The sequence below is a fragment of the Hyperolius riggenbachi genome, chromosome 1 (genome assembly GCF_040937935.1).
Source record: "Hyperolius riggenbachi isolate aHypRig1 chromosome 1, aHypRig1.pri, whole genome shotgun sequence".
Lineage (NCBI taxonomy): Eukaryota > Metazoa > Chordata > Amphibia > Anura > Hyperoliidae > Hyperolius > Hyperolius riggenbachi.
Genome location: NC_090646.1, coordinates 54,749,878 through 54,777,327, shown reverse-complemented (window position 1 = coordinate 54,777,327; position 27,450 = coordinate 54,749,878). Strand labels below are relative to the sequence as shown.

The 27,450-nt window shown below is 45.4% G+C and overlaps 1 protein-coding gene across 1 annotated transcript in view; it reads right to left on the bottom strand.

Moving 5' to 3' along the window:
- Positions 1 to 26,986, bottom strand: part of PAIP2B (poly(A) binding protein interacting protein 2B) — a 39,636-nt gene extending 12,650 nt beyond the window's left edge. Inside the window, exons 1-2 of the mRNA XM_068274398.1 lie at positions 26,706 to 26,986; positions 3,658 to 3,809 (exon numbers count right to left, since the gene is read on the bottom strand). Coding sequence (XP_068130499.1) covers positions 3,658 to 3,801 — 144 coding nt within the window. The 5' untranslated portion in view covers positions 3,802 to 3,809; positions 26,706 to 26,986. The remainder of the gene's footprint in view (positions 1 to 3,657; positions 3,810 to 26,705) is intronic.
- Positions 26,987 to 27,450: the final 464 nt, after the last annotated feature.

The following is a 27,450-nucleotide window of genomic DNA, read 5'->3' as shown; positions in this document are numbered from 1 at the left end:
TGGCTGGATGCTAGTTCTGTATGCTGTGGGTAGCACAGATCGCTACCCACAGCGTGCTGGCAGGCATCCAGCCATCCTGGGGAATCCCTCTGATGAGGGAAAAGTGCAGCCGGCGGGGAAGAGAAACAAGAAATCTCCCTGGCGGTATTGACGAGCTCAGCTCGTCAATACCGCTTTCAGCAAGTTTTTCCTGGACGAGCTGAGCTCGTCAATACCGCCAGGGTGGTTAAAAACTCAAAACGCTCAGAAAAACTCTTCTGGTGTGCCCCAGGCCTTAGTCGGTATTTCTCCTGTCTGGCTCTCGGGGAAATTGTTGATGTTGCTGAAACTCAAGAGAAGCTGAAGATGTGTCTGACCCTTCGGCTGCTTAGCGGAACAACTGTATACCATGGCAACAGGGACATGAGCCCTACTGTCCTAGTTTGAAACAGTATGGATCTCATGAAACTACATTTTAAACTACGTGGGGTTTATGGCCCTCAGCCAAAAAGGCTCCTGATCCCTGCTTTATAGGAACCAGTCCCTGAGTATATGCCTGTTTTGCTGTCTTCATAGACCGGAACTCAGAACTTCCTCTCTGTTCTAAAGATAAGCAACAGCATAATAGCCTTTAAAAGGATACCTGAAGTGACATGATGAGATAGACATGTGCATGTACAGTGCCTAGTACACAAATAACTATGCTGTGTTCCTTTTATCTTTCTCTGCCTGAAAGAGTTAAATATCAGGTATGTAAGTGGCTGACTCAGTCCTGACTCAGACATCAAGTGACTACAGTGTGACCCTCACTGATCATTCCCCTTTTTATCTCTTTCTTGCTCTCAGAAGCTATTTTCTGCTAGGAAAGTGTTTCATAGTTGGAATTTCTTATCAGTGAGGGTCACACTGTAGTCACTTCCTGTCTGAGTCAGGACTGAGTCAGCCACTTACACACCTGATATTTAACCCTTTCAGGCAGAGAAAGAAAAAAAGGAACACAGCATAGTTGTGTGCTAGGCACTGTACATGCACATGTCTATCTCATGTCACGTGTCACTTCGGGTATCCTTTAAAGAAAAACACCTGATACAAATTCTGCAAAAAAAAAAAAAAGTCTGCAGTTTCTACTTCCTGCTTTCATGGGAGCAGGCATATTAACAAATTACAACTTATGATTAGTGACAGATGAGGGTGAATTAGACAGGCTAAACTCTCTAAATGCATACAGTGTGCATTTCTGTTTTTCTTCTGTCCTGTGCAAGAGTTCAGGTCCACTTTAAGGGTTGGGTTCACATCACAGACGCTTTTCTAAGCACTAAGCTCTTTCTAATTTAACACATCCAATTTGGATTGGCCAATCACGGCCCAATTTTCCCACCTCCATCTAATACCGTGTGAGGGACAACAGACTGAATATTATGAGAGGATTGTGCAGGTAAGCTCTAACACTACATGGGAGTGGTAACATTGGCCAATCACTGATCAAAATTGGATGTGTGTACCAGGCTTTGCTTTTATCCAAGAGCACTGCCCATATTTCCCAGACGCTCACTGTAGTAAAACAAGCACTCAAATCAGCTGTGCTCAGGAAGCCAACCGTTCCTCCTCCCACCCCTGCCCCAGTAAGGCGGCACCCTGCTCTCCCTGGGAAGCTAGGCAGAGATTTGCACCACAGTAGCATCAGGTGTAGGGAAGATAGGATATGCAAATATATGCAGTTTGAAATTGGACCAATCACTTTAAACCTAGGTTTAAAGTGATTGGTCCATTTTCAAGCTGCATATATATTTGCATAAAAATCTGCATAATCTTAGAAAAAATTGCATATCATTGATCATCCCTAGTCAGGAGTGGTAACGTTTAGCTGACAGGGAACAGCCAAACTTCCTCTTTGTAGTCCGTTCACATGCTGGTTTTCTCATTGAGCCCAGTACAAAATGATACCGTTCATTGATCGGAAATTTATTCTTTTCGCCAACCATTAGTTAACGCCCAGCAGTCTTGAGACTTGCTATATCAGATACTTTAAAATTGGATTATTTAGTTCTGCTGTCAAATTTTGTGAAGTCTGGTCCTCACTTGCAATTTGGATTGGCCAATGTTACAACCTCCATGTTGTACGAGAGCTTATCTACACAATCTGTTCATAGTATTCAAAATCTGTTGGCTCTCATACTACATGGAGGTGGTAACATTCCATTTTGATTGGTCAATCACTGGGCAAAGTGTGAATGCACCCAAAGAGTCATGCAAGTACAGATGAGTAGTAGGGATGGTCAATGAGCTGCAAATATAGGCAACTAACCACTTAAGCCTTTCTGGACGAGTATTCTCGTCCAGATAGGCGCAGCTAAATTCAAACTGGACAAGAATTCCCGTCCAGTTTGCAAGCGGTGACACCTGCGGGGTCGCAGCCCTGCCTACCCTGAGGGTTTTCAGTTTTGGAGATTGGTTCCAAGAAGCTTCGCTTCTCTTCCCCAATCGCAGTGCCTGTAATGAATGACCATGACCCCAATCAGGGGATATGTCCATTTATAAGAATAAACATGAATGAACAGGAAAAACACTTCCTGGCAATCCAGGGAGTTTTTCTATCGCCATCTAGTGGCGAAAATCACTTCCAAAGCCCCCTTCCCCAGTTTCCAAGCATACAAATTTTAAAATAAAATAAAAAAAAAAATCTATATAGTCTTTGGGACTTAGTTTTTGTATGTATGTCATGAGGGTATATTACTGTTATTTTAGTACATAACGGCTTACAATTGATGGGACACAAAGAAAAATATTGTCACCATACATTGTAGTTTTTCTTCATTGTATACCATACATTGTACAACGGACATAATTTAAATGTTGTGATAGCCGGGACTAACGGGCAAATAAAATGGGTGGGTTTTATTTATAGTAGCATTGCTTATTTTAAAATGGAATTTAAGTTTTTTTTTTTTATTTGCCTATAAAATGCATAGAAAAACTAATTACTGAAAACAAGCATCGCTCACAAAAAGCTTCATTTGTGGGGAAAAGCAAACAAGCTATAGATCATTAACGTGTGATGATCAGTGAAAGTTATTGGCGAATGGATGGGAGAGGCGCTGAAAGGGTAAAAATTGCTTCCATCCTGAAGGTGAAAACCCCTGCGGGCTGAAGGGGTTAAAATGGACCAATCAATTTAATCCTGGGTGGGACGTGATTGGTCCATTTTCAAGCTGCATATATTTGCATAAAATGTACATAAATTTGTATAAACTCAAATATTTGCATCTCACTGATGATCCCTTGTGAGTAGTAGGATAACAGGTCTCTTCCAGGCTGCCGGAACATTCTTATCTCACGGCCACGGGACAGAGCGCTGTTGAAACAGCCCAGGAGATTTGGGCACAGCCGGCGCCACCATAGGACGCAATAGGAATTACGGCCAAAGCAGTGCACAGTGAGTAACTTCGTCACCGTCAGAAGACAGAGCTGAAGTTACTTTTAAAAAACACTGTAAATCGGCCTCCAGCAATAGCTGGAAGCCGAATTACACCATTCCCCACCAGCCACGTCAACCTGGAGGGGAATAGTTATTTACGCCGCCGGGACTTGTGCAGGAGCATGGTAAGCCGTATATCAACTGTTTCTTGCACCCAAGTCTCCTGGCGGCGTATTCATCGGTACGCCCATGGGACACGTTACCTGTCTGTTGAAATCCTCTTCATTCTCCATCCACATGTACTCAGCGAAGGGATTGTTTTCATTCTCGTCGTGCCCGTTTACCACCTGATCGTCCGTGGACTTGTTATTGGACGTGGAGTTCCCAAGATTTGAACCGTTCATCATGGCGGTATCTAGAAAAGGAAACAAACACACTGAGCAAAGGACAAGCACACAGACTGCAGTGGCTGGCTGGGAATCAGATGAAAGACAAACACAAGGGGACAGCGCAGTGTTTGCTCTGCTAGTCCAATGTGAACAAGGTCTAACCTGACCACTACAACTAAAACGTACATCTGTAGCTCACTGTGCAAACCATCCTGTCTGCAGTACAAGGAATCACAATCCGCAGCATCTTACAACATAAAAAGCCAGCATAAACTGACACGTTGCTACACAACAAAAGGGGACGTTAAAAGCGGGATTATCAGACACAAAATCAAATTCCATTTACACACTGCTCTGTGTTTATTATGTAGCAGTGTTCTCCCCAGGCTGTTTTAGCCGGGTGCTCCACCCAGCTAGTTTTGGTGAGCACCCGGCTGTCATAGGCTCACCTCCTCCTGTGCTGTAAGCAGAGTTATGCAGAGAAGTGACAGCCCTGCATTCTCTTCTCTTACTTTCTGGGGAGAACCCTGTGTAGTCTACATGCAGTCTGCATTGCAAGTATTCCAATGTAATCAAATGTTTCTGCTGTAATTAATATCTTTTCTCAGCCAGCCTGGTTCTATTCTGGTATATTGCCAGGGAGAGGGAAGCCGTTATCTCCCGTCCCAAATTTCTGCTCCTCACCAATAGGCTGAGAATAGTTGTGTGACACCAGGTCGGTAGCCACTGCGCATGCACGATCGCGTGGGTACGAGCGTTCTGTGCAGGAGCAAAGCAATCAATGGGAGCGCGATCAGATCCACTCTACTGTGCAGGCGGCTGACAGTGCTGGACCGGAGTAGGACAGGGGAAGCCACATTAGGATCTGCAAGCATGCTTATCTGCAGCAGCTGCCACAGGGACAGACCAGAACTCATACTCAAGGGCTAAGAGCGCAGCCCCTCATTTAGGATCAAGAGGCTTCCCCCTCCCCGATGTATCTGATTTTTATGTAGTTTTCAGGACAGCTGTCCACTAAAAGGGGATACACATGCGGAGGTTAAAATTCTACCCTCAGGATTTTCACATGATTAAAAATACCTGACACCCACGTAGCTGTGTGACATCAGGTTTGCTGTGGAGAATCACCAGAACAGGGTAAAAGCTTTGCAATGCAACACCTATTTAGGACAGTTAACTAGTAGTTTCCCAGTTTTGTTAGCTGGTAAAACAGCTTGTATGCATGAAACTCAGAGCAGCCACTGTATGAAGCTTGCACTGTGAATAACTATCTGTGGCTCGCTTATTTACAGTCGCATACAAACAGATGTTGTGCTGCTTCCAGCAAGGCCGACAAGCTGAGGAAGTGGCTTCTCTAGAGACACCGCCATCCTGTTTAATGTGCGCTACGCAAACAGCTGCTGTACAAACAGCACAAGCACTTCACACATGCAGGACGCTCTAATATGGAAATCATGACGTACAAGGGTTATGCAATAAGAGGACATCAGTGCGAATAAAGGGCCCGACAATGCTGTGTTATAATCTAGGCCAATGGTTTTTTAACATTGGTGTATACCCCGTGTGGGCAGCACTGTGGTGTAGTAGCCTTACAGCGCTGGGTCCGATTCCAATCCCATCCAGGGCACTATCTGCATGGGGTTTGTATGTTCTCCCTGTGGCTGTGCGAGTTTCCTCCAGGCACTCCGGTTTCCACCCACCCCCCCAAAAACAGATACGTTAATCTTTCCCCACAAATTGGCCATAGACTACGATACATACACTACACACGATAGACACATGACTATGATAGGGGATCGGTTGGAAAGGGCGCCCGAGGTGAAGATGTCGGCACTATATAAATACTAAATAATAATACCCCTTATGAAAGCCTGTGCTTACCACACACCTCCTGGTACTGGCAACGTTATCCCAAGTACCCCCAGCTACACACATACACACACACACATTTCAGTTATCCAGCACCAGCGGGGGATCAGCTAATGCTGGATAATTGTGCTTTCTGGTTGCTTGAGAATGTTAAAAATACAGCTAATACAGCGCTATACCCCACTTTATATACATACCGTACCCTCTGCATTACATGTAAAAAAAAACAACACAGTAATTAAAAGTATATTAACCTTGGGAAAGCCATGGAAGCCCGTCTGCACAGAAGAGCCCACAAACAGCCTAATAAGTTGCCCTTCATCACTGAGTACTGCCGGCGATTTGCGCTGGTTGGTTGAGTTCCGGATAACCTGGGACTGTTTACAATATACATTTACCATGAATACATGATTTCCAGGCATCCCTTGCTGCCATTATCTAAACACATTCAGTTTAAAAATAATTGGACTTTATAATTTTCTAAAATTTCCTATATTTAACCTTCCTGGCGGTTCTTTAATTCTGCCGAATAGGCAGAAATACATTTTTTTTTTGTTTCATGTAAAGCTACCAGAGTGGTAGCTACATGAAACACTAGAGGGCGCATGTGTCCCTCTAGTGCGATCGTCGCCGGCATCAATAGCAAACAGGGGAATGAGTGTATAAGGCGTCCCCAGTTTGGCTTTCTGTCGCCATGGCGACGATCGGAATGACGTCATGGACGTCAGTCGACGTCCCGACATCAGACGCCTCCGATCCAGCCCATAGCGCTGCCTGGAAGTCATTGGTCCGGGAAGCGCAGGGCTCGGGGGGGGGGGGGGGGGGGGGGGGAACGTGCGCACACATCGCCTGTGTGCCCCTGCTAAAACTCCGCTATCCCGCGGCTGAACGGGGGTCCCTTCACCCCCAACCCGCCCCTGCAAAATCTACGACCAACTTGTTCGTAGATTTTGCTGCTCTTCAGGCAGGGCTAACGGCTGCAGCCCTGCCTCTCAGCGCCGTCTATCAGCGGCGCATCACCGCCTCTCCCCCGCCCCTCTCAGCAAAGGAAGACAGAGGGGCGGGGGAGAGGCGGAGATACGCACTGACAGACGCGCGTGAGGCAGGGCTGCGGTCATTAGCCCTGCCTGAATGCGGAAGAGATCCCCGCAAAGAACGGAGGGGATTTGGGAGGTAAGGGACCCCCGTTTATCTGCGGGATAGTGGCATTTTAGCAGGGGCACACATGCCTCTGCTGAATATAAGCACTGAAGCGAGATTTATTCTCGCTTCACTGTCTAAGTCACACACACAAAAAAAAATATATGAGTTTTACTCACCTGGGGCTTCCATCAGCCCCCTGCAGCTGTCCGGTACCCTCGCAACCTCGCTCCGATCCTCCTGTCCCCGCCAGCGGCTACTTCTGGTTTCGGCGATAGGCTGGGAACGCAAGTGATTCTTCGCGTTCCAGGCCACAATAGCACCCTCTATACTGCTATTGCGGCAAGGAAGGCTGCAATAGCAGCAGGGCTGTGGAGTCGGAGTCGTAGAGTCGGGCAATTTTGGGTGCCTGGAGTCGGAGTCGGGAAAAAATGCACCGACTCCGACTCCTAATGAATTTGTAACTGTAATTAAAATAGAAAATATGATGAAATGTTCTATTTCTCAGATAATAGTCATTAAAAATAATGTAAATATCCAGTATATATACAGTAATAGCTGTGCTTAGTCCACAAAAATGAAATAAACCAATCAAAATTAATTACTTGTGCTGCTTCAATAAAGCAGTCCCCGTATTTTTAAGGTCAGATATACATATCTGATTGTGACTGTATATATGATGTGTACACAGGAATCTCTTATATATACTAAATAACATCTATGCTGTAAGAATAAAGCCTGATGTGTAGCTTTGTCACTAATAGAGATGGTCAATGAGATGGAAATAATTCTGCACTGGTGCTGATTTATGCAAATGTATGTACTGCCTTTGCTGATGAAATCAAATAATTTGATATGTTAAAATTTGGTTTGGTGACTACAAATTAAAGGGTACCTGAGACGGATGAAAAGTAAAGTTTTATACATACCTGGGGCTTCCTCCAGCCTAATCAGTCCCTCGCTGTCCTCCACCACCCGGATCTTCTGCTATGACTCCTGGTAATTCAGCCAGTCAGTGCTGTCCGGCCGCATGCCGCTCCCACAGCCAGGAACATTCTGCACCTGCGCAATAGTGCTGCACAGGTGTAGTATGTTCCTGGCGGCGGAGTGTGTGCATGCGCACTACGCCCGACTGGCTCAAGTACCTGGACTCATAGCAGAACATCCAGGTGGTGGAGGAGGACAACGAGGGACTGATTATCCTGAAGGCGCCTGGAGGAAGCCCCAGGTATGTATAAAACTTTAATTTCATCTGTCTCAGGTTTACTTTGTTACACAGTAGTACTATACTCTACATATGCACTCCCCACAGAGCTGCAAGGAATACACTGAGAATGCTGTGCACATTGAACACAGAGGTGTTGTCTGTCACCCATAAACCTTGTTCAGATTGTACAAAAATCAGAGGGCGCTGCCTAAATTGTGAATAATTACAATAATTGTGTTGTACAGATTTGTACAATGTTATCTCCTGCTGCGACCTTCTCGGGTGGGGTTAACCCCCGTTCCCCACCATGCACAAGGAATGGATACTAAAATATCTTTGAGAGGTGCGCTGAAGAAACAATACCCGCTCTGCGTGGCCTTATTTCGTTTTATTTGTATAATTTCCTGATGTTAAAAATATTGTTAAAACATACGCATCCACCAAAAACTGTGTGTAGGAGGAGCAAACCAAGAGCGCTTAGCACATCCACACCACCACACAAAACCACACTGTTAGCGTTTCAATACATCCATACTGCCACACTTAGCGTGCTGGTTCCCTGTAGTTAAGGGAGATATACTCCTCTTAAAAAACAAAAATAAAAAATAATTAAAATTGTAAAAAATGTAAAAAATTATATATATTAAAATATATGTATGTGTGTCGAAAATAACAACCACATAAATATGAGGTAAGGATCCCAAGGATAAAGATTGTAGTGTTGGGAAATTTTGAATCAATACCCGGGTTTTCGTTCCAAAAGTCCCAGGCCTTATTATAAATATTCAGCTGGATCAAATGTATGCTGGGTCTCTGTTCCAATAGCACTATATCCCTTCAAAATAGAGGTCTTATAGATACTCCACCGATAACTGGGAAAGCTCTTATTAACGTTCCATTACCTCACCTTCTATGGCGGGTCTTCATTTAATAGTTACAATGTCCCGGTCCCATGTAGGTTGGTAGATGGATCGTCTATTCCAAAAGGTTTATCCGGGTGAACGTCCAAAGGATCAGTAGCGGAGATCCGTCTCTTACCAGTCCTCTCCCACTCCGGTATCAACTTCCGGCTTTCGGCTACTTCGTGATGGCGTCACTTCCTCCAGTGCGTCTCACCACTGCTGCTCAAACCACTTCCCTGCGTTCCACCTCGCCGATATGGGGTTGTTCTACTCTCCTCAGGCTGATGTGCAGGTAGAAGTGGGCTGACTAGTAGATAGAATGGGGCGCCCCTTCACCTCTACTGCAGTATATAGCTGATTGACATGTTTCAGCGGTAACGACCGCCTTCATCAGAATCTTCTGAGCCATTGAACCGGTCGTCTTTTTATACCAGCTGACATCTAGACCACAGACCCTCCCCTTCTTTCTCCATTAAAGGGATACTTCTGCCAAGGTTTTTCACATACTCCAGGGTTCAAGGGGCATGTAGCTATATACATATTAAAGTTTATTTGAGTCCATTTTAACACTGTGTGCCCCCGAGACCTGCATACTGTAGGTACACTTGCTGCTGCCATTATTTTATTTTTATTTTTATTTCATTTCTATTGTTATTTATTTGCTCCAAATGTTCCAAATATTTCAAACACTTCAGATATCTAGAAACATCACAGCCTCATGTATATAATTAATAGTTAATGAGCTGTCTCAGGGAACCAGACTTTTTTCAGGGAACCAGAACGCTTACACATACAACACACTATATCTACTTCATAAATCCAAAGAATTCCAACATCTCCACACACAACAGATATTCCCCACTAACAGACAAGTCTGAGGAATATGGGAATCACAAAACCAATAGAGGCCCACAAAATAATAGGGGTGATAGGGGGAATCCCCGAATAATTTTTGATAATAAAAAGACATCTAATAAGATCAAAACACAGGATGAACAAATGAGAGAGGGTCACCAAAAAGAGATCTAATGCGTATGGCAATTTGAAAAGAAATAGTACGATTAATGAATATTTTTTAGCTCAGGACAGGCCCACCGGAGAGAAAAGAGGGGGGGGCGACAGAGGGGCGCTAGAGGGGGGAGGGGGGGGGGAAGAAGAGTAGGAGAGCTAAGATGACCAAAAGCCCTCAAACCCCCAAAACTGACAAAGAAAGGGGAATATATAATTTAAGTGAGGTAGAATTGAGGGAAGTGGACAAGAGGGTACTAGAGAAGGGCTTAAAATTCGCCCCCTCCACAAAATTAAATAAATTTGAAACATATATTGACATTAAGAAGAACTAGAGAAGGGCTTAAAATTCGCCCCCTCCACAAAATTAAATAAATTTGAAACATATATTGACATTAAGAAGTATATGCGAAAATTATGTCTGAAGAAATATTTCCAGAAAAACCCAATGCTTCCCAAACCCACAGATACCATTTTCCAACATACCAACCTAAAAAATCCCTCTAAATTTAATCCTATAAATGAAACCAGCAAGGAAATGTATATTTTTGAACATAACGTGGAGAAAGATCTTAGGAGAATTAAACCTCTGCCCACATCCCTGAATAACTTAACCCAAGAGGAAACACAAGCAATTAAAGATCTCCAGCACAATAAAAGCATTGTCATACGACCTGCAGATAAGGGGGGTAGTATAGTCGTCCAGAGTGAGGACGACTATAAAAGGGAAGCATACCGTCTTCTAAATGACACAAACACGTATAAACGACTGCGGACTGATCCTGGAAAATTGTTTGGGAAAGAATTAGAACTTATATTAAAAGATGCCCATCAGGAAGGCATCCTAAATAAAAAAGAATTTGAATTTGTGAGTATATCCCACCCCAGGACAGCAATCTTTTACCATCTTCCCAAGATACATAAGGGCTTGGTTGACCCTCCAGGGAGACCTATTGTCTCAGGGGTGGGATCGATGACATCCAACCTGTCCAGGTATGTGGACACTTTCCTCCAAAAATATGTTAGAACTACCCCCGCCTTCCTAGAAGATACCAGACATGCCTTAAACATCATAGAAGGGATTGGATGGGAGAAAGGGTGGTTGCTTGCCACTTTAGACGTAACCTCCTTATATACTGCAATACAACATGAAGATGGTCTGGTAGCCATTGACTATTATTTGGGGCTGGATCCTATCATGAGAAGTGAACAGAGGAAATTCATTTTACGGTCGATCGAATTTATTCTGAAACATAACTGGTTTAGATACGGAGATGAATACTTCAGACGAGCGGGACGGCAATGGGGACCAGGTTCGCCCCGGGGTACGCCAACCTCTTTATGGCCCATTGGGAACATACCCATATATATGGGCCCGAGGGTCCTGGCGCGGACCTGGTCCTCTGGAAACGTTTCATTGACGACGTCCTGCTCGTCTGGAGGGGCTCCGAGGGGTCCTTAAGGGAATTTGTGGGAAGGTTGAACTGTAATACGGTCAACCTGAAATTTACATCTGAGATCAGTGACAAGGAAATTAGTTTTTTAGATTTGAATATCTATATAGAAAATGATTGTTTGAAAACACGCACGTTCACAAAACCCACAGATGTTAATAGCTATATTTTAACCACTAGCTGCCATTTACCCATGTGGCTAGATAATATTCCAAAAGGCCAGTTTGTACGTATGAAACGTAATTGCACAGAGGATACTCAATATCAAATAGAAGTAGACACCCTGGCAGAAAGATTTAGGGAGAAGGGATATACTAATGAAATTATAGAGGAAGCAAAGAGAGAGGTTGAGAGAATTGATAGAAAAGATCTATTATGCAAAAGGAGAACCGGAGACCCACAGGATCATTCCTTGAAGATGTGTCTGAGATATGGTCCACGCAGTCGAGTGGTACGGAATATTATTGCTAAGCATTGGCCCACACTAAGAGAAGATAAAGTATTAAATGGAATTCTACCAACTAACCCAGCTATTTATAGAAAATCCCAAAATGTGGGTCTAAGAGTGGCCCTGGCAGCTAGTGATTATAACCCTAGATTTAGGGGAGGGTGGGGATGGGGGGAGGGTTTGTAAGATGTGGGAGATGTGTTAGTTGCAGGAAAACACAAGGGTATAATAAAATAACTGAGATTAGGGGAGGGAAGGAGACCTATAAGATTAGAGAATTGATTACATGTGACACCAGGGGTGTCATTTATTGTTTGACCTGTCCGTGTGGAAAAATATATGTGGGACGTACTAAGAGATCCCTATCCAGTAGGATCGGGGAACACTTAAACAACATTGGGAAGGGGTGGCAGGGACACCCACTTTCCAAACACTTTGAAAGTCACCACAACCGATGTGTAAGGGATGTAATTTATTTTGGACTAGAGGTAGTTCACCGAGACTTAAGAGGTGGGGATTACATCGCTAAAATGTCAAGACAGGAGAGCAGATGGATTTTTAATCTAGACAGTCTTGCACCAAGGGGATTGAATGAAGAGATGGAGCTGTTTGGATTTATGAAGTAGATATAGTGTGTTGTATGTGTAAGCGTTCTGGTTCCCTGAAAAAAGTCTGGTTCCCTGAGACAGCTCATTAACTATTAATTATATACATGAGGCTGTGATGTTTCTAGATATCTGAAGTGTTTGAAATATTTGGAACATTTGGAGCAAATAAACAACAATAGAAATGAAATAAAAATAAATATAAAATAATGGCAGCAGCAAGTGTACCTACAGTATGCAGGTCTCGGGGGCACACAGTGTTAAAATGGACTCAAATAAACTTTAATATGTATATAGCTACATGCCCCTTGAACCCTGGAGTATGTGAAAAACCTTGGCAGAAGTATCCCTTTAATGGAGAAAGAAGGGGAGGGTCTGTGGTCTAGATGTCAGCTGGTATAAAAAGACGACCGGTTCAATGGCTCAGAAGATTCTGATGAAGGCGGTCGTTACCGCTGAAACATGTCAATCAGCTATATACTGCAGTAGAGGTGAAGGGGCGCCCCATTCTATCTACTAGTCAGCCCACTTCTACCTGCACATCAGCCTGAGGAGAGTAGAACAACCCCATATCGGCGAGGTGGAACGCAGGGAAGTGGTTTGAGCAGCAGTGGTGAGACGCACTGGAGGAAGTGACGCCATCACGAAGTAGCCGAAAGCCGGAAGTTGATACCGGAGTGGGAGAGGACTGGTAAGAGACGGATCTCCGCTACTGATCCTTTGGACGTTCACCCGGATAAACCTTTTGGAATAGACGATCCATCTACCAACCTACATGGGACCGGGACATTGTAACTATTAAATGAAGACCCGCCATAGAAGGTGAGGTAATGGAACGTTAATAAGAGCTTTCCCAGTTATCGGTGGAGTATCTATAAGACCTCTATTTTGAAGGGATATAGTGCTATTGGAACAGAGACCCAGCATACATTTGATCCAGCTGAATATTTATAATAAGGCCTGGGACTTTTGGAACGAAAACCCGGGTATTGATTCAAAATTTCCCAACACTACAATCTTTATCCTTGGGATCCTTACCTCATATTTATGTGGTTGTTATTTTCGACACACATACATATATTTTAATATATATAATTTTTTACAATTTTAATTATTTTTTATTTTTGTTTTTTAAGAGGAGTATATCTCCCTTAACTACAGGGAACCAGCACGCTCGCTAAGTGTGGCAGTATGGATGTATTGAAACGCTAACAGTGTGGTTTTGTGTGGTGGTGTGGATGTGCTAAGCGCTCTTGGTTTGCTCCTCCTACACACAGTTTTTGGTGGATGCGTATGTTTTAACAATATTTTTAACATCAGGAAATTATACAAATAAAACGAAATAAGGCCACGCAGAGCGGGTATTGTTTCTTCAGCGCACCTCTCAAAGATATTTTAGTATCCAATCCTTGTTCAGATTGTGCATGAAGAATGTGTAATAGAGGAAGAATCTCCTCATTCCCCTGCAGAGTACCTGCACCTCATTCTTACATGTACCCACACTTACATTGCCTAGGGCCTGATAGATGTTCTTTGTTCCGGTTTGTACCTTTTACAAGTACTCTTACCAAGGACTAGTTTTAGTCTAAAGGGAATAAATATAGTAGTCTACATATCCTTCTCACTTCAGTTGTCTTGTAAAATTCCTAAGCGTTGGCAGTTAAGAGACGAATTTCATGTTACATACTTTTAATCAACAAAATTGTAATATGCAAATTAGAGGAGTCGGAGGAATCCTAAACTGAGGAGTCGGAGTCGGTGGATTTTTGGACCGACTCCACAGCCCTGAATAGCAGTATAGAAGGTGCTATTGTGACCAGGAACGCGAAGATTTACTCACGTTCCCAGCCTGTCGCCGAAACCAGAAGTAGCCGCTGGTGGGGACAGGAGGATCGGAGCGAGGCTGCAAGGGCACCGGACAGCTGCATGAGGCCGAAGGAAGCCCCAGGTGAGTAAAACTATTTTTTTAGCTTGACTTGAGTTGTCCCTTTAAGTGGTTTTAAGAGTGCAGTCCTTAAGTGGTTAAACAATGCTACACAGGGACATTGGCAACAGAAAGTGCCATTAGCCTAAAGGTTGAACTTCATGACCTACACTAAAGCCTCAACCAAGGACGCTCTGTGCAAATAAAACAAATTTAAGCGATAAAAAGATACGCCTTGACGTGCACATTAATACACTCTGCGCTACAAAACGGGCAACGTCTTTAGAAGACGTGTGTGCTTACCATATAGTTATGGCTCCACAGTGACGTCTTCACCATAGTTGATAATAGTACATGATGGCATTATCGTACTAGATTTGTGTACACAACAGTTTGCAGACGTCTTATCACCATATTTTCCAAAATCAATCCGACACCCGGAATGATTCAACATCTTATCTGTCGTTCTCACTCAGTCGTCCGCAAGTCTACACATGACTGTCGTTCAATTCTCCCAAAACGTTTGATTTTCACTCACTGTAAGACGGCGGTTGAGCGTGTGTATGGGGCTTAAGAGCACAACTGGGAAAGGTGGGATGGGCTTGCGAAGCACATTGACTATTTACATGGTTTTTATGCACATCACAATCGCCCACCACCTGCACAAGTTACACACACACACACACACACACACACACACACACACACACACACACACACACACACACACACGGGGTGTGCACTCTATGGTGAGTGACCAACCCCTGTAAAAGCCCAAACCCCTCATGATGAACTTTACTCTCTTAAACAAATCATATTCCATCTTAGTAAAATGGAAAAAAAAAAAAAAAAAAAAAAAAAAAAAAAAGGTTTTCTTAATCTGCTCTCCAGGGGCTAAAAGAAAGTTGCAGTTTGTTGTGACAGGACCAGTCAGCAGCACTTTTCAGAATCTTCTTTCAACAATTCTATGCAATAATAAGCTATAGTTTCAGCCCAGCCACAGAGACAGGTGTACAGAAGTTCACAAGTTACACACTGCTTGTTGGAAGGGAAACCCCACATGTGGAAGGATGAGCAGTGACCCAAGTAGCGAACTCATGGCATGCGCACAGGCATGAGAAAAACACGAGGTGAATGGCATGCTTAGAAAGAGTGCGACATGCTAGACCTGCCGCATTCTCCCAGCCCGAGAGTTGTCACCACATTTCTGGCACAGCTAGCAGCAGACGCACGTGTTCAGGTTCACATTACACACGTCCTGCATGCTTCTAATCTACGTGTACACCAACAACGATAAACCTACTACTAGCAAAACACCACATGACACAGCCAGATAACAGAGCAACAGACGTCTGCAAGTCAGGCAGCTACTCAAGACAAACATAAGACTGCATAGGCAAATCCCCACATATACACCAATCAGCCACAATCACTGACAACATTCTACATACAATTACAGCTTTCAAAGGGAGACTGACTATCCTATGTAATAAAACCTAACTGTCCCTGTGTCCTTGGTTCTGTGCTTTTTGCTACTGCACGTGCGCAGCACGGACAGCCCCGACAGCCGTTGGGACAGAGCCAGTTAGCTAAGCGGGCATGGGCACAAGTGGCGCTTGCGCACTGACATGAGGCGGCGTGAATGTGAACCGCATTTATAAAATTAAAAAAAAAAATTAAGCAAATGCTTACCTAAGGAGAGGGAAGGCTCTGCGTCATATAGAGCCTTCCGTCTCCTCTCTTAGGGCTCGTTCCCACTATCGCGAATCTGCATGTGTCCAACGCATGCAGATCCGCACATGTAATGCAAGTGGATGGGCCTGTTTCCACTGTAGCGTTGTTGAGGTGCGTTTTTTTCAGCGGTAAAAAAACGCACAAAAGAGCCAACGATTTCGCCTGCGTCGGGAATCCGTGCGAATCGACGCTAATGTATTTATAGTAAAAACGCATGCGTTTGTTACATGCGTTTTTACCCGCGATTTCGCGTGCGATTTCGCACCTTTTTCAATTTTATTTAGCCCTGGCAGTGTCATGGTTAATCGCATGCGAAATCGCGGGTAAAAACGCATGCGGAAACGCATCCGCATGCGTTTTTACAAGCGTCGGAATGCGGCTGAAATCGCGTCGCAACAGTGGGAACGAGCCCTAAGTGCCTTCTATCCTGTGCTGGCTCCCCCCCTCCCTCTCAATCCCCCACCGAAAGGGTATTTGAAAGTCTTCAGGAGCCGCGTCCTCCCGAAGACGTGCAGCTCCATACCGCACAGACTAGAGCGTGCTTGCGCAGGTGCAGTACAGGGCTGCCCTTCTTCAGGAGCACTCTAGCTCCCTGAAGACTTCTGAAGCCTCCTTCGGCCGGGTAAAGCAGTATTTGACTAAATTAGTCAAATACTGTTACCGGGCAGCCAGCACTGGAACGAGGGGACCAGGAGGGGAGCGGGAAGGGTCTATAGGACCCTGAGCCTTCCCTCTCCTTGGGTAAGGGTCTCTTTTTAAATGCAGTTCCCATTCACTTTAAGAAACAGACCTAGAGCCCGTTTCTAAAACGGGCTAAGGTCACTAGTATCATGATCCTTTACATTCAGTCCTTGAATTAGGAAACATTTTCAAGCAGAGGCATCAGACAGACTGACCGGTAGACAACTGGGTTTGGGCTGGTTGAGATGGGCAACTGCCAGCAGCTGTGCACAGCATTTACAGCTGGACTCCACCACATCCCACACTGAGATGAATGGAAGTCTCAAAGCATTTACCATTGATTGCATTTGCACAGTGATGCATCTAGTTTTCCGATATGTTGCATGTAGCATCTAGCGTTGGCAGTTCTGTATACTCCTAGGGCACAGGCATCAGGTCCACAGGCCAAATGCAGCCCCTCTTGCCATTTTATGTGGCCCTAGAGAGCTTCATACATGCAATGTAAGCAGTCAACGAAAAGCAGCACAAGTAAGAATGATGGCACACCACTGGCTGCAAATGGTTGCTTGTATTGAGGAACAGTGACACTACATTTTACGGACAAGCAGCATGGGAGTGACAGTGCGCAGGGCAAATAGGGGGGGGAGTGAACAATGTACTTTCCCGTCTCTCGGCCGCTGAGATTCTCCGGGCGGATTGCTAGCCAAGCAGTCGTGGGGCATCGGGGGCTGCCATACACATGTTGGAGTCTCAGCGTACGAGATGAAGAATTGGCGCCGGGAGACTTGGGCGCAGGATACAGACGGTATATGGCCGATTCTGCTGCCGCGCAAGGCCCGGCCGTGTTAATTACTATTCCCCCTCCAGGTCGCCATGGATAGAGGGGAATGATGTAATTTGCTGGAAGCCGAATAAGGCCCCATTCACACCTTGCGGGAGTGATTTTTCCGTAATTACCGCGGAAAAAAAAAAAAAAAAAAAAATCACTGGACACCATCGATTTTTCCCATAATCGATATTAGCACTTCTATAACACTAAACGTGATTGCCGGCAAATCGCCTGAAAATGGTGCATGCTTCACGTTCGCGTTAATTGCCGGCAATTAACGCAAATCGCCCAAGTAATACCCCATAGGGTATTATTGCACTAGCGCTTTAAAAAGCGCAAGCACTTGAGCAATGATGGTGCCGAAGTTGCACTGTGCGCTGCTACAGCCACACTTCCTATTACGGCCTATGCTGGCGCCGACTGCGGCCAAAGCTCCTGCGCGGGAATCTTAGTGTTCCGGAGTCTCAGAGGTGCCACTATGCAGCGAGTATACTGTATATGTGGTGCTTTATTATGTGCTGTTATTTGAATTATACCACTGCCAAAATGGCAGGTGGATGACACGACTTCAGTCACAACGCTGTGGTACAACACACAAATCATGCAGAAACTTTACAAATAAAAAAATAAAAATCTGAGCAGCAGAGAAAGACACTGAAGTCAGCCATGCAGCATTCAAAAGAAGGCAACAATATATAACAGGAGCTCACATATTAGCTTTCATTCATGAGATCTGGACACGTGACCACTTCAAATTCAACTACAAACAAGTTCAAGTAGTAAACAAACCGCTAGCAGAGATGGCTGCTGGAGAAACATTCTGAACTGTGACCTTGTTTAATTACTCTCACCGATTGCCTTCCATACGGGTCCTTAAGCCCAATCTACACGATACGATTCGATTATGATACGATTAAATCTGACATGTCCGATCGGGATTCGATTCAATACGATTTGCCATCGCAAAACAATGGCAAATAGAATTGAATTCCGATCGGACATGTCGGATTTAACCGGATCGTAAATAGAATCGTAATCGAATCGTACAAAGAATCGTATCGTGTAGATGGGGCTTTACAGAGATGGTAATTTACAGATTACCCAGCAAACTCCTGGTGAACCAGAACACCTAGGAGTGTGTAAGGGGCTAAAGGAGGAGATTCAATCACAAATACTTTCTGGACAGCTGTAATGAGGGATACGGAGGCTGCCATATTTATTCCCTTTAAAGTGTACTTGTTTGGCATAAAATCAATTTATTTTATCTGGTAAACAAATAAGAATCCTAACCAGGCAATCCAAAAGTTAAAAATCACTATTCCTTTTCTTGTTGATAAATGATCATTCCCTGGTTTCCCTGACCCTTATTTGGTACACACAAAATTTGGTACGCAAAAAGGAAGTTGCAGGGCATGCTGGGTTGTCCTTTTTTGCTTCTCTACTTTACCCTCAAACTTAACCAATGCAGTCTGATTGGCTGAAGCCTCTTTCCCTCCTGTTTTCCCCTCCCACACCTCTGTTCCTCTCTGATTGGCCAGTATGTCTCATGCTGAGACAATGCACTTTCTATAGTGGAGGGCAGGCAATGCATACACAATCAGGCAGAGGAGAGTAAGGCAGGAAATGACATCAGGATTAGCTTAAAAATAGCCACACTTAAAATGGGAAATGCTAAGAAGTTTTTTGGCGGGCCAGATATATAACGCACGAGGGTCGGATAGTTTGCCTGGCGCAGGTCTATGGCTAAAAGTAGAGGTGGACTATCAGCAGGACAGCCAGGTAATCTGCATGGTTTAAAAGGAAATAAATATGGCAGCCTCTATACCCATCTCAATTCCGGCTGAGACCTGTAGAGATATAATGGTGAGGTATGAAGTATAGCAAGTAGGTAGAAAGAATGCAGCACTGTAGAGAGGTAGAATGGTAAGGTATAGTAAGCAGGTAGAAGGTACACAGCACTGTAGAAAGGTATAATGGTGAGGTAGAAGGTATAGTAAGTAGGTAGGAGGTACACGGCACTGTAGAGGTATAATGGTGAGGCATGAGGTATAATAAGCAGATAGGAGTTAAACAGCGCATGCTGAGGTATGAAGTACAGTAAGTAGATAGGAGGCACAGCACTGTAGAGGTATATTGGCGAGGCATGAGGTACAGTAAGTAGATAGGAGGTACACAGCGCTGTAGAGGTATATTGGTGAGGCATGAGGTACAGTAAGTAGATAGGAGGTACACAGCACTGTAGAGGTATATTGGTGAGTCATAAGGTACAGTAAGTATGTACCCCCATGTGTAAGGGGTGTAGTTTTTAAGCACACCCTGGAGGAGGGGTTTATCACTATAAAGGGACGTTGACGCGCTGGTGACGTCAGCCCCTGATGAGACCGATTGGTCGAAACGCGTAGGGCGGAGCCACGTCCAGCGCGTCTGACGTCACCATACCGGAACTGTATTGAGAGCTCGGAGAGGGAAATCCAAGCGCCGTATAAGCAGCTGGCCCGCCGCGGAGGGACGGGGAGTCGGGACGCCGCTCAGCCATCCATTCAGGTGCCGGGCAGACCTTGCTGTTAAGGCTTTGATGTGCTATATTTCAAGAAAGAATTATGTGAGTGCGCTCTGGTGCGCGGGCATTGTGGCTATATTTTAAACAGGATTACACTATTGTACTTTTATGTGTTTTATTGAGGATGTTTTACATTAAAGAAAAGATGAAGATTTAAGAAAGAAAGTGCCTTGTGGAGTTTATGCATACGCTAGATCCACCTGTTTGAGGTGGCAAAGATCCGGTGAGCAGATTCAAAGAAGGAGTGTGCGGGCACATGTGTTGCACTTGTGATCACTGAAGCACGGGTGGTGTGAATACGTATCTAACAGAGTCACGCTATGTGCAATTTTGTGTTATAGGAATTGGAGAGAGCAGTCCAGCTATTGTACTGAGGTACAGTAAGTAGGTAGGAGGCACACAGCACTGTAGAGGTATAATGGTGAGGCATGAGATACAGTAAGTAGGTAGGAGGCACACAGTGCTGTAGAGGTATAATGGTGAGGCATGAGGTACAGTAAGTAGATAGGAGGTACACCGCGCTGTAGAGGTATAATGGTGAGGCATGAGGTACAGCAAGTAGGTAGGAGGTACACAGCACTGTAGAGAGGTATAATGGTGAGGCATGAGATACAGTAAGTTGGTAGGAGGCACACGGCACTGTAGAGGTATAATGGTGAGGCATGAGGTACAGTAAGTAGGTAGGCGGTACACAGCGCTGTAGAGGTATAAAGGTGAGGCATGAGGTACAGTAAGTAGGTAGGAGGCACACAGCGCTGTAGAGAGGTATAATGGTGAGGCATGAGGTACAGTAAGTAGGTAGGAGGTACACAGCGCTGTAGAGGTATATTAGTGAGGCATGAGGTACAGTAAGTAGGTAGGAGGTACACAGCACTGTAGAGGTATAATGGTGAGGCATGAGGTACAGTAAGTAGATAGGAGGTACACAGCACTGTAGAGGTATATTGGCGAGGCATGAGGTACAGTAAGTAGGTAAGAAGTACACAGCACTGTAGAGGTATAAAGGTGAGGCATGAGGTACAGTAGGTAGGAGGTACACAGCACTGTAGAGGTATATTGGTGAGGCATGAGGTACAGCAAGTAGATAGGAGGTACACAGCGCTGTAGAGGTATAATGGTGAGGCATGAGGTACAGCAAGTAGATAGGAGGTACACAGCGCTGTAGAGGTATAATGGTGAGGCATGAGATACAGTAAGTAGGTAGGAGGTACACAGCGCTGTAGAGGTATAATGGTGAGGCATGAGATACAGTAAGTAGGTAGGAGGCACACAGTGCTGTAGAGGTATAATGGTGAGGCATGAGGTACAGTAAGTAGATAGGAGGTACACCGCGCTGTAGAGGTATAATGGTGAGGCATGAGGTACAGCAAGTAGGTAGGAGGTACACAGCACTGTAGAGAGGTATAATGGTGAGGCATGAGATACAGTAAGTAGGTAGGAGGCACACGGCACTGTAGAGGTATAATGGTGAGGCATGAGGTACAGTAAGTAGGTAGGAGGTACACAGCGCTGTAGAGGTATAATGGTGAGGCATGAGGTACAGCAAGTAGGTAGGAGGTACACAGCACTGTAGAGAGGTATAATGGTGAGGCATGAGGTACAGTAAGTAGATAGGAGGCACACAGCACTGTAGAGGTATAATGGTGAGGCATGCGGTACAGTAGGTAGGAGGTACACGGCACTGTAGAGAGGTATAATGGTGAGGCATGAGGTACAGTAAGTAGGTAGGAGGTACACAGCACTGTAGAGGTATATTGGTGAGGCATGAGGTACAGTAAGTAGATAGGAGGTACACCGCGCTGTAGAGGTATAATGGTGAGGCATGAGGTACAGCAAGTAGATAGGAGGCACACAGCACTGTAGAGGTATAATGGTAAGGCATGAGGTACAGTAGGTAGGAGGTACACAGCACTGTAGAGAGGTATAATGGTGAGGCATGAGATACAGTAAGTAGGTAGGAGGCACACAGCACTGTAGAGGTATAATGGTAAGGCATGAGGTACAGTAAGTAGGTAGGAGGTACACAGCACTGTAGAGGTATAATGGTGAGGCATGAGGTACAGTAAGTAGGTAGGAGGTACACAGCGCTGTAGAGGTATAATGGTGAGGCATGAGGTACAGTAGGTAGGAGGTACACAGCACTGTAGAGGTATATTGCCGAGGCATGAGGTACAGTAAGTAGGTAGGAGGCACAGCACTGTAGAGGTATAATGGTGAGGCATGAGGTACAGTAAGTAGGTAGGAGGTACACAGCACTGTAGAGAGGTATAATGGTGAGGCATGAGATACAGTAAGTAGATAGGAGGCACACAACACTAGAGCAGTGGTCCTCAAACTAAGGCCCGCGGGACGAATGTGGCCCCCTGAGGCTTTTTTACCGGCCACTCACACAAAAATGTATTATAGATGCGGTCAGCTACATCTTTAAATATTAGTGGTCTGCCTATTGAATGAAGCCAGAAAGCAGTAATTCGCTGATTTCCAATCAAATTATACCTCAGGTGACACTGTTGTCCAATTACATAGTTATTTGGGCTGAAATTGGACTATAGGTTGTCACCTGGGTATGCTTCACTGTCTGGCCCGCAAAGACTTCTACATCATTTTATGTATACTCCGGCCCCCCAGCAGTCTGAAGTATGTTGACCTGGCCCTCGACCCAAAAGGTTTGGGGACCCCTGCTGTAGAGGCATAATGGTGAGGCATGAGGTACAGTAAGTAGGTAGGAGGTACACAGCACTGTAGAGGTATATTGGTGAGGCATGAGGTACAGTAAGTAGATAGGAGGCACACAGCACTGTAGAGGTATAATGGTGAGACATGCGGTACAGTAGGTAGGAGGTACACAGCACTGTAGAGGTATATTGGTGAGACATGCGGTACAGTAGGTAGGAGGTACACAGCACTGTAGAGGTATATTGGTGAGGCATGAGGTACAGTAAGTAGGAGGTACACGCCACTGTAGAGGTATAATGGTGAGGCATGAGATACAGTAAGTAGGTAGGAGGTACACAGCGCTGTAGAGGTATAATGGTGAGGCATGAGGTACAGCAAGTAGGTAGGAGGTACACAGCACTGTAGAGAGGTATAATGGTGAGGCATGAGATACAGTAAGTAGGTAGGAGGCACAGCACTGTAGAGGTATAATGGTAAGGCATGAGGTACAGTAAGTAGGTAGGAGGTACACCGCGCTGTAGAGGTATAATGGTGAGGCATGAGATACAGTAAGTAGGTAGGAGGTACACAGCACTGTAGAGAGGTATAATGGTGAGGCATGAGGTACAGTAAGTAGGTAGGAGGCACACAGCACTGTAGAGGTATATTGGTGAGGCATGAGGTACAGTAAGTAGATAGGAGGCACACAGTGCTGTAGAGAGGTATATTGGTGAGGCATGAGGTACAGTAAGTAGATAGGAGGTACACAGCACTGTAGAGGTATATTGGTGAGGCATGAGGTACAGTAAGTAGGTAGGAGGTACACAGCACTGTAGAGGTATATTGGTGAGGCATGAGGTACAGTAAGTAGGTAGGAGGCACACAGCACTGTAGAGGTATAATGGTGAGGCATGAGGTACAGTAGGTAGGAGGTACACAGCACTGTAGAGAGGTATAATGGTGAGGCATGAGATACAGTAAGTAGATAGGAGGCATACAACACTAGAGCAGTGGTCCTCAAACTAAGGCCCGCGGGACGAATGTGGCCCCCTGAGGCTTTTTTACCGGCCACTCACACAAAAATGTATTATAGATGCGGTCAGCTACATCTTTAAATATTAGTGGTCTGCCTATTGAATGAAGCCAGAAAGCAGTAATTCGCTGATTTCCAATCAAATTATACCTCAGGTGACACTGTTGTCCAATTACATAGTTATTTGGGCTGAAATTGGACTATAGGTTGTCACCTGGGTATGCTTCACTGTCTGGCCCGCAAAGACTTCTACATCATTTTATGTATACTCCGGCCCCCCAGCAGTCTGAAGTATGTTGACCTGGCCCTTGACCCAAAAGGTTTGGGGACCCCTGCTGTAGAGGCATGAGGTATAGTAAGTAGGTAGGAGGTACACAGCACTGTAGAGAGGTAGAATGTGAGGTAGGAGGTATAGTAAGCAGGTACAAGGTACACGGCACTGTAGAGAGGTATAATGGTGAGGCATGAGGTACAGCAAGTAGATAGGAGGTACACAGCGCTGTAGAGAGGTATAATGGCGAGATATGGGGCATAGTAGTGAGGCCCAAAGCACTTTACAGATGTGTAAAAGTTGTAGAGAGCCAGGTCAGCACATCGGTAAAAAGTTTCAAAAGCGTCAAACTTAGAAATGTATTGCATCAGCAGTCCACAGACTTACAGCTGTACCTTTGTAGACTGCTGATGCAATAAATTTGTAAGCTTGACGCTTTTGGAACTTTACTGGTGTGCTGACCTGGCTCTCTACAATTTCTGCATATGGTATGGTGGTGTTGGCAAGCCATCCAGGCCCTAGCACGCAAAAACCTCAGGAAAGGTGTTACACTTTGGGACTTTACTTACTCACTTTAGAGATATGATGGTGAGGCAATCAAGAAGCACACAGCCCTGTAGAGCATATAACAGGTAAGTGTGAGAAAAGTAGGTAAGAGGCACACAGCACTATAGAAGATATAGAAATATAATGAGGTATAGTAGGGTGATATAATTCTGAGGCATGAGGTATGTGGGAGACAGCCCTATAGAGAAGTATAATGAGGCATAGCACTGTGATATAATTCTGAGGCATGAGGCACTATAGTGAAGTATAATACAGGAACATAGTAAGTAGGTAGGACACAGTCATATAGTACAGTTATATAATGCTGAGCAGTATAATGCAGGGGTATAGTAAGTAGGTAGGACACAGCCCTATAGAGAAGTATGAGGCATATAGTACAGTAATATAATGTTGAAAAGTATAATACAGGGATATAGTAGGTAGGACACAGCCCTATAGAGAAGTATAATGAGGCACAGTAGAGTGATAATGCTGAGGCATGAGGCACAGCACTATAGAGAATTATAATACAGGGATATAGTAGGTAGGACACCGCCCTATAGAGAAGTATAATGAGGCACCGTAGAGTGATATAATGCTGAGGCACAGCACCAGGGCTGTGGAGTCGGATACATTTTGGGCACCCGGAGTAGGAGTCGGAGCCGTGGTTTCAGAAACTGAGGAGTCGGAGTCGCATGATTTTTGTACAAAATCCAGAGCCCTGTTAAGTATTAGACTAAGGAGTCGGAGTCGAGGAGTTGGAGTCTGAGCAATTTTGGGTACCCGGAGTTGGAGTCGGACTCGTGGTTTCAGAAACTGAGGAGTCAGAGTTGAGTCATGAAACACTATAGAGAAGTGTAATACAGGGGTATAGTAAGTAGGTAGGACACAGCCATATAGAGATGTATAATGAGGTACACAGCCCAGTGATCTAACACTGAGGACATGAGGCACAGCACTATAGAGAAGTACGGTAAGTAGGCAGGACACAGCCCCAAAGAGATGTATGAGGCACAGCACTATAGAGAAGTATGGTAAGTAGGCAGAACACAGCCCTATAGAGATGTATGAGGCACAGCACTATAGAGAAGTATGGTAAGTAAGTAGGACACAGCCCCATAGAGATGTATGAGGCACACAACACTAAGGGCATGAGGCACAGCACTATAGAGAAGTATGGTAAGTAGGCAAGACACAGCCCCATAGAGATCTATAATGAGGCACAGCACTATAGAGAAGTATGGTAAGTAAGTAGGCAGGACACAGCCCCATAGAGATGGATAATGAGGCACAGCACTATAGAGAAGTATGGTAAGTAGGCAGGACACAGCCCCATAGAGATGGATAATGAGGCACAGCACTATAGAGAAGTATGGTAAGTAGGCAGGACACAGCCCCATAGAGATGGATAATGAGGCACAGCACTATAGAGAAGTATGGTAAGTAGGCAGGACACAGCCCCATAGAGATCTATAATGAGGCACAGCACTATAGAGAAGTATGGTAAGTAAGTAGGCAGGACACAGCCCCATAGAGATGGATAATGAGGCACAGCACTATAGAGAAGTATGGTAAGTAGGCAGGACACAGCCCCATAGAGATCTATAATGAGGCACAGCACTATAGAGAAGTATGGTAAGTAAGTAGGCAGGACACAGCCCCATAGAGATGGATAATGAGGCACAGCACTATAGAGAAGTATGGTAAGTAGGCAGGACACAGCCCCATAGAGATCTATAATGAGGCACAGCACTATAGAGAAGTATGGTAAGTAAGTAGGCAGGACACAGCCCCATAGAGATGGATAATGAGGCACAGCACTATAGAGAAGTATGGTAAGTAGGCAGGACACAGCCCCATAGAGAAGTATGGTAAGTAGGCAGGACACAGCCCCATAGAGATGGATAATGAGGCACACAGCCCAGTGATATAACGCTGAGGACATGAGGCGCAGGCGGCGGTGCTGTCAGCGCAGGGGGGTCACGTGACGCAGCGCACGTTGATTGGCGGAGCGCGGCGTGTGTAGTGAGGTGAGGCCTAGCCGCGTTGCTCTCACCTGCTGGCTGCTGCTGCCTGGGCCTCGGCCTGTCTCGGCTTCTCCCGCGGTGTCTCCGCTCCTCCTCCGCCGGCCCCACGTGCCTCTCTCCGGCCTCCGTTGCACCCCTCCCCCGGTCTTTCAGCTGGCTCGGCGCTCGGGACACAGCTGGTGCACGCGCCGCTCTCTCTCTCGCGCTCTCCACAGCTGCCTCGCGAGCCCTTCTCTGTCCCCGCCCCCCTTCGCTAATACGTCACCACGGATTGGCGCAAGCAGACGCGTCACGCTCAGCTCGACTACGGGACGTTGCCAGTCAAGAGCAGGAGATGGACTCCGTAATGGGGCGGAGCGCGGAAGAGGGCGGCGCATCTTACGACGGACGACAATAAATCGCCGCACGCTCCCACGTGCCGTAGCCACGCCCCATTGTACATCTGCGAGGAGAGTGCGCCGCCGCCAAGACTTGTAAATAAGGAGGCGAGGAGGTGGGAGGAGTTCCGATCCCTTGCGTCACTGAGGAGAGGAAGGGCTGTTAGTTAGTGGTGTGGATGGAATGGATCGGGAAGGTGATACTTTTGTTGCTGTTGGTCTGCAGTATCAGATGAGATCACAAGGTTAGGTGTCACGTGTTGTGTATTCCAGGTTCTGTGTAGAGGGACCTCATACATACAGACTCAAAGCTCAGGGGAAAGGATGAGTCGTCTTTCTGTACATTCACATTTTCATGTATATACTTGAAAAAGTAATTACAAATTAACAAGCTGAC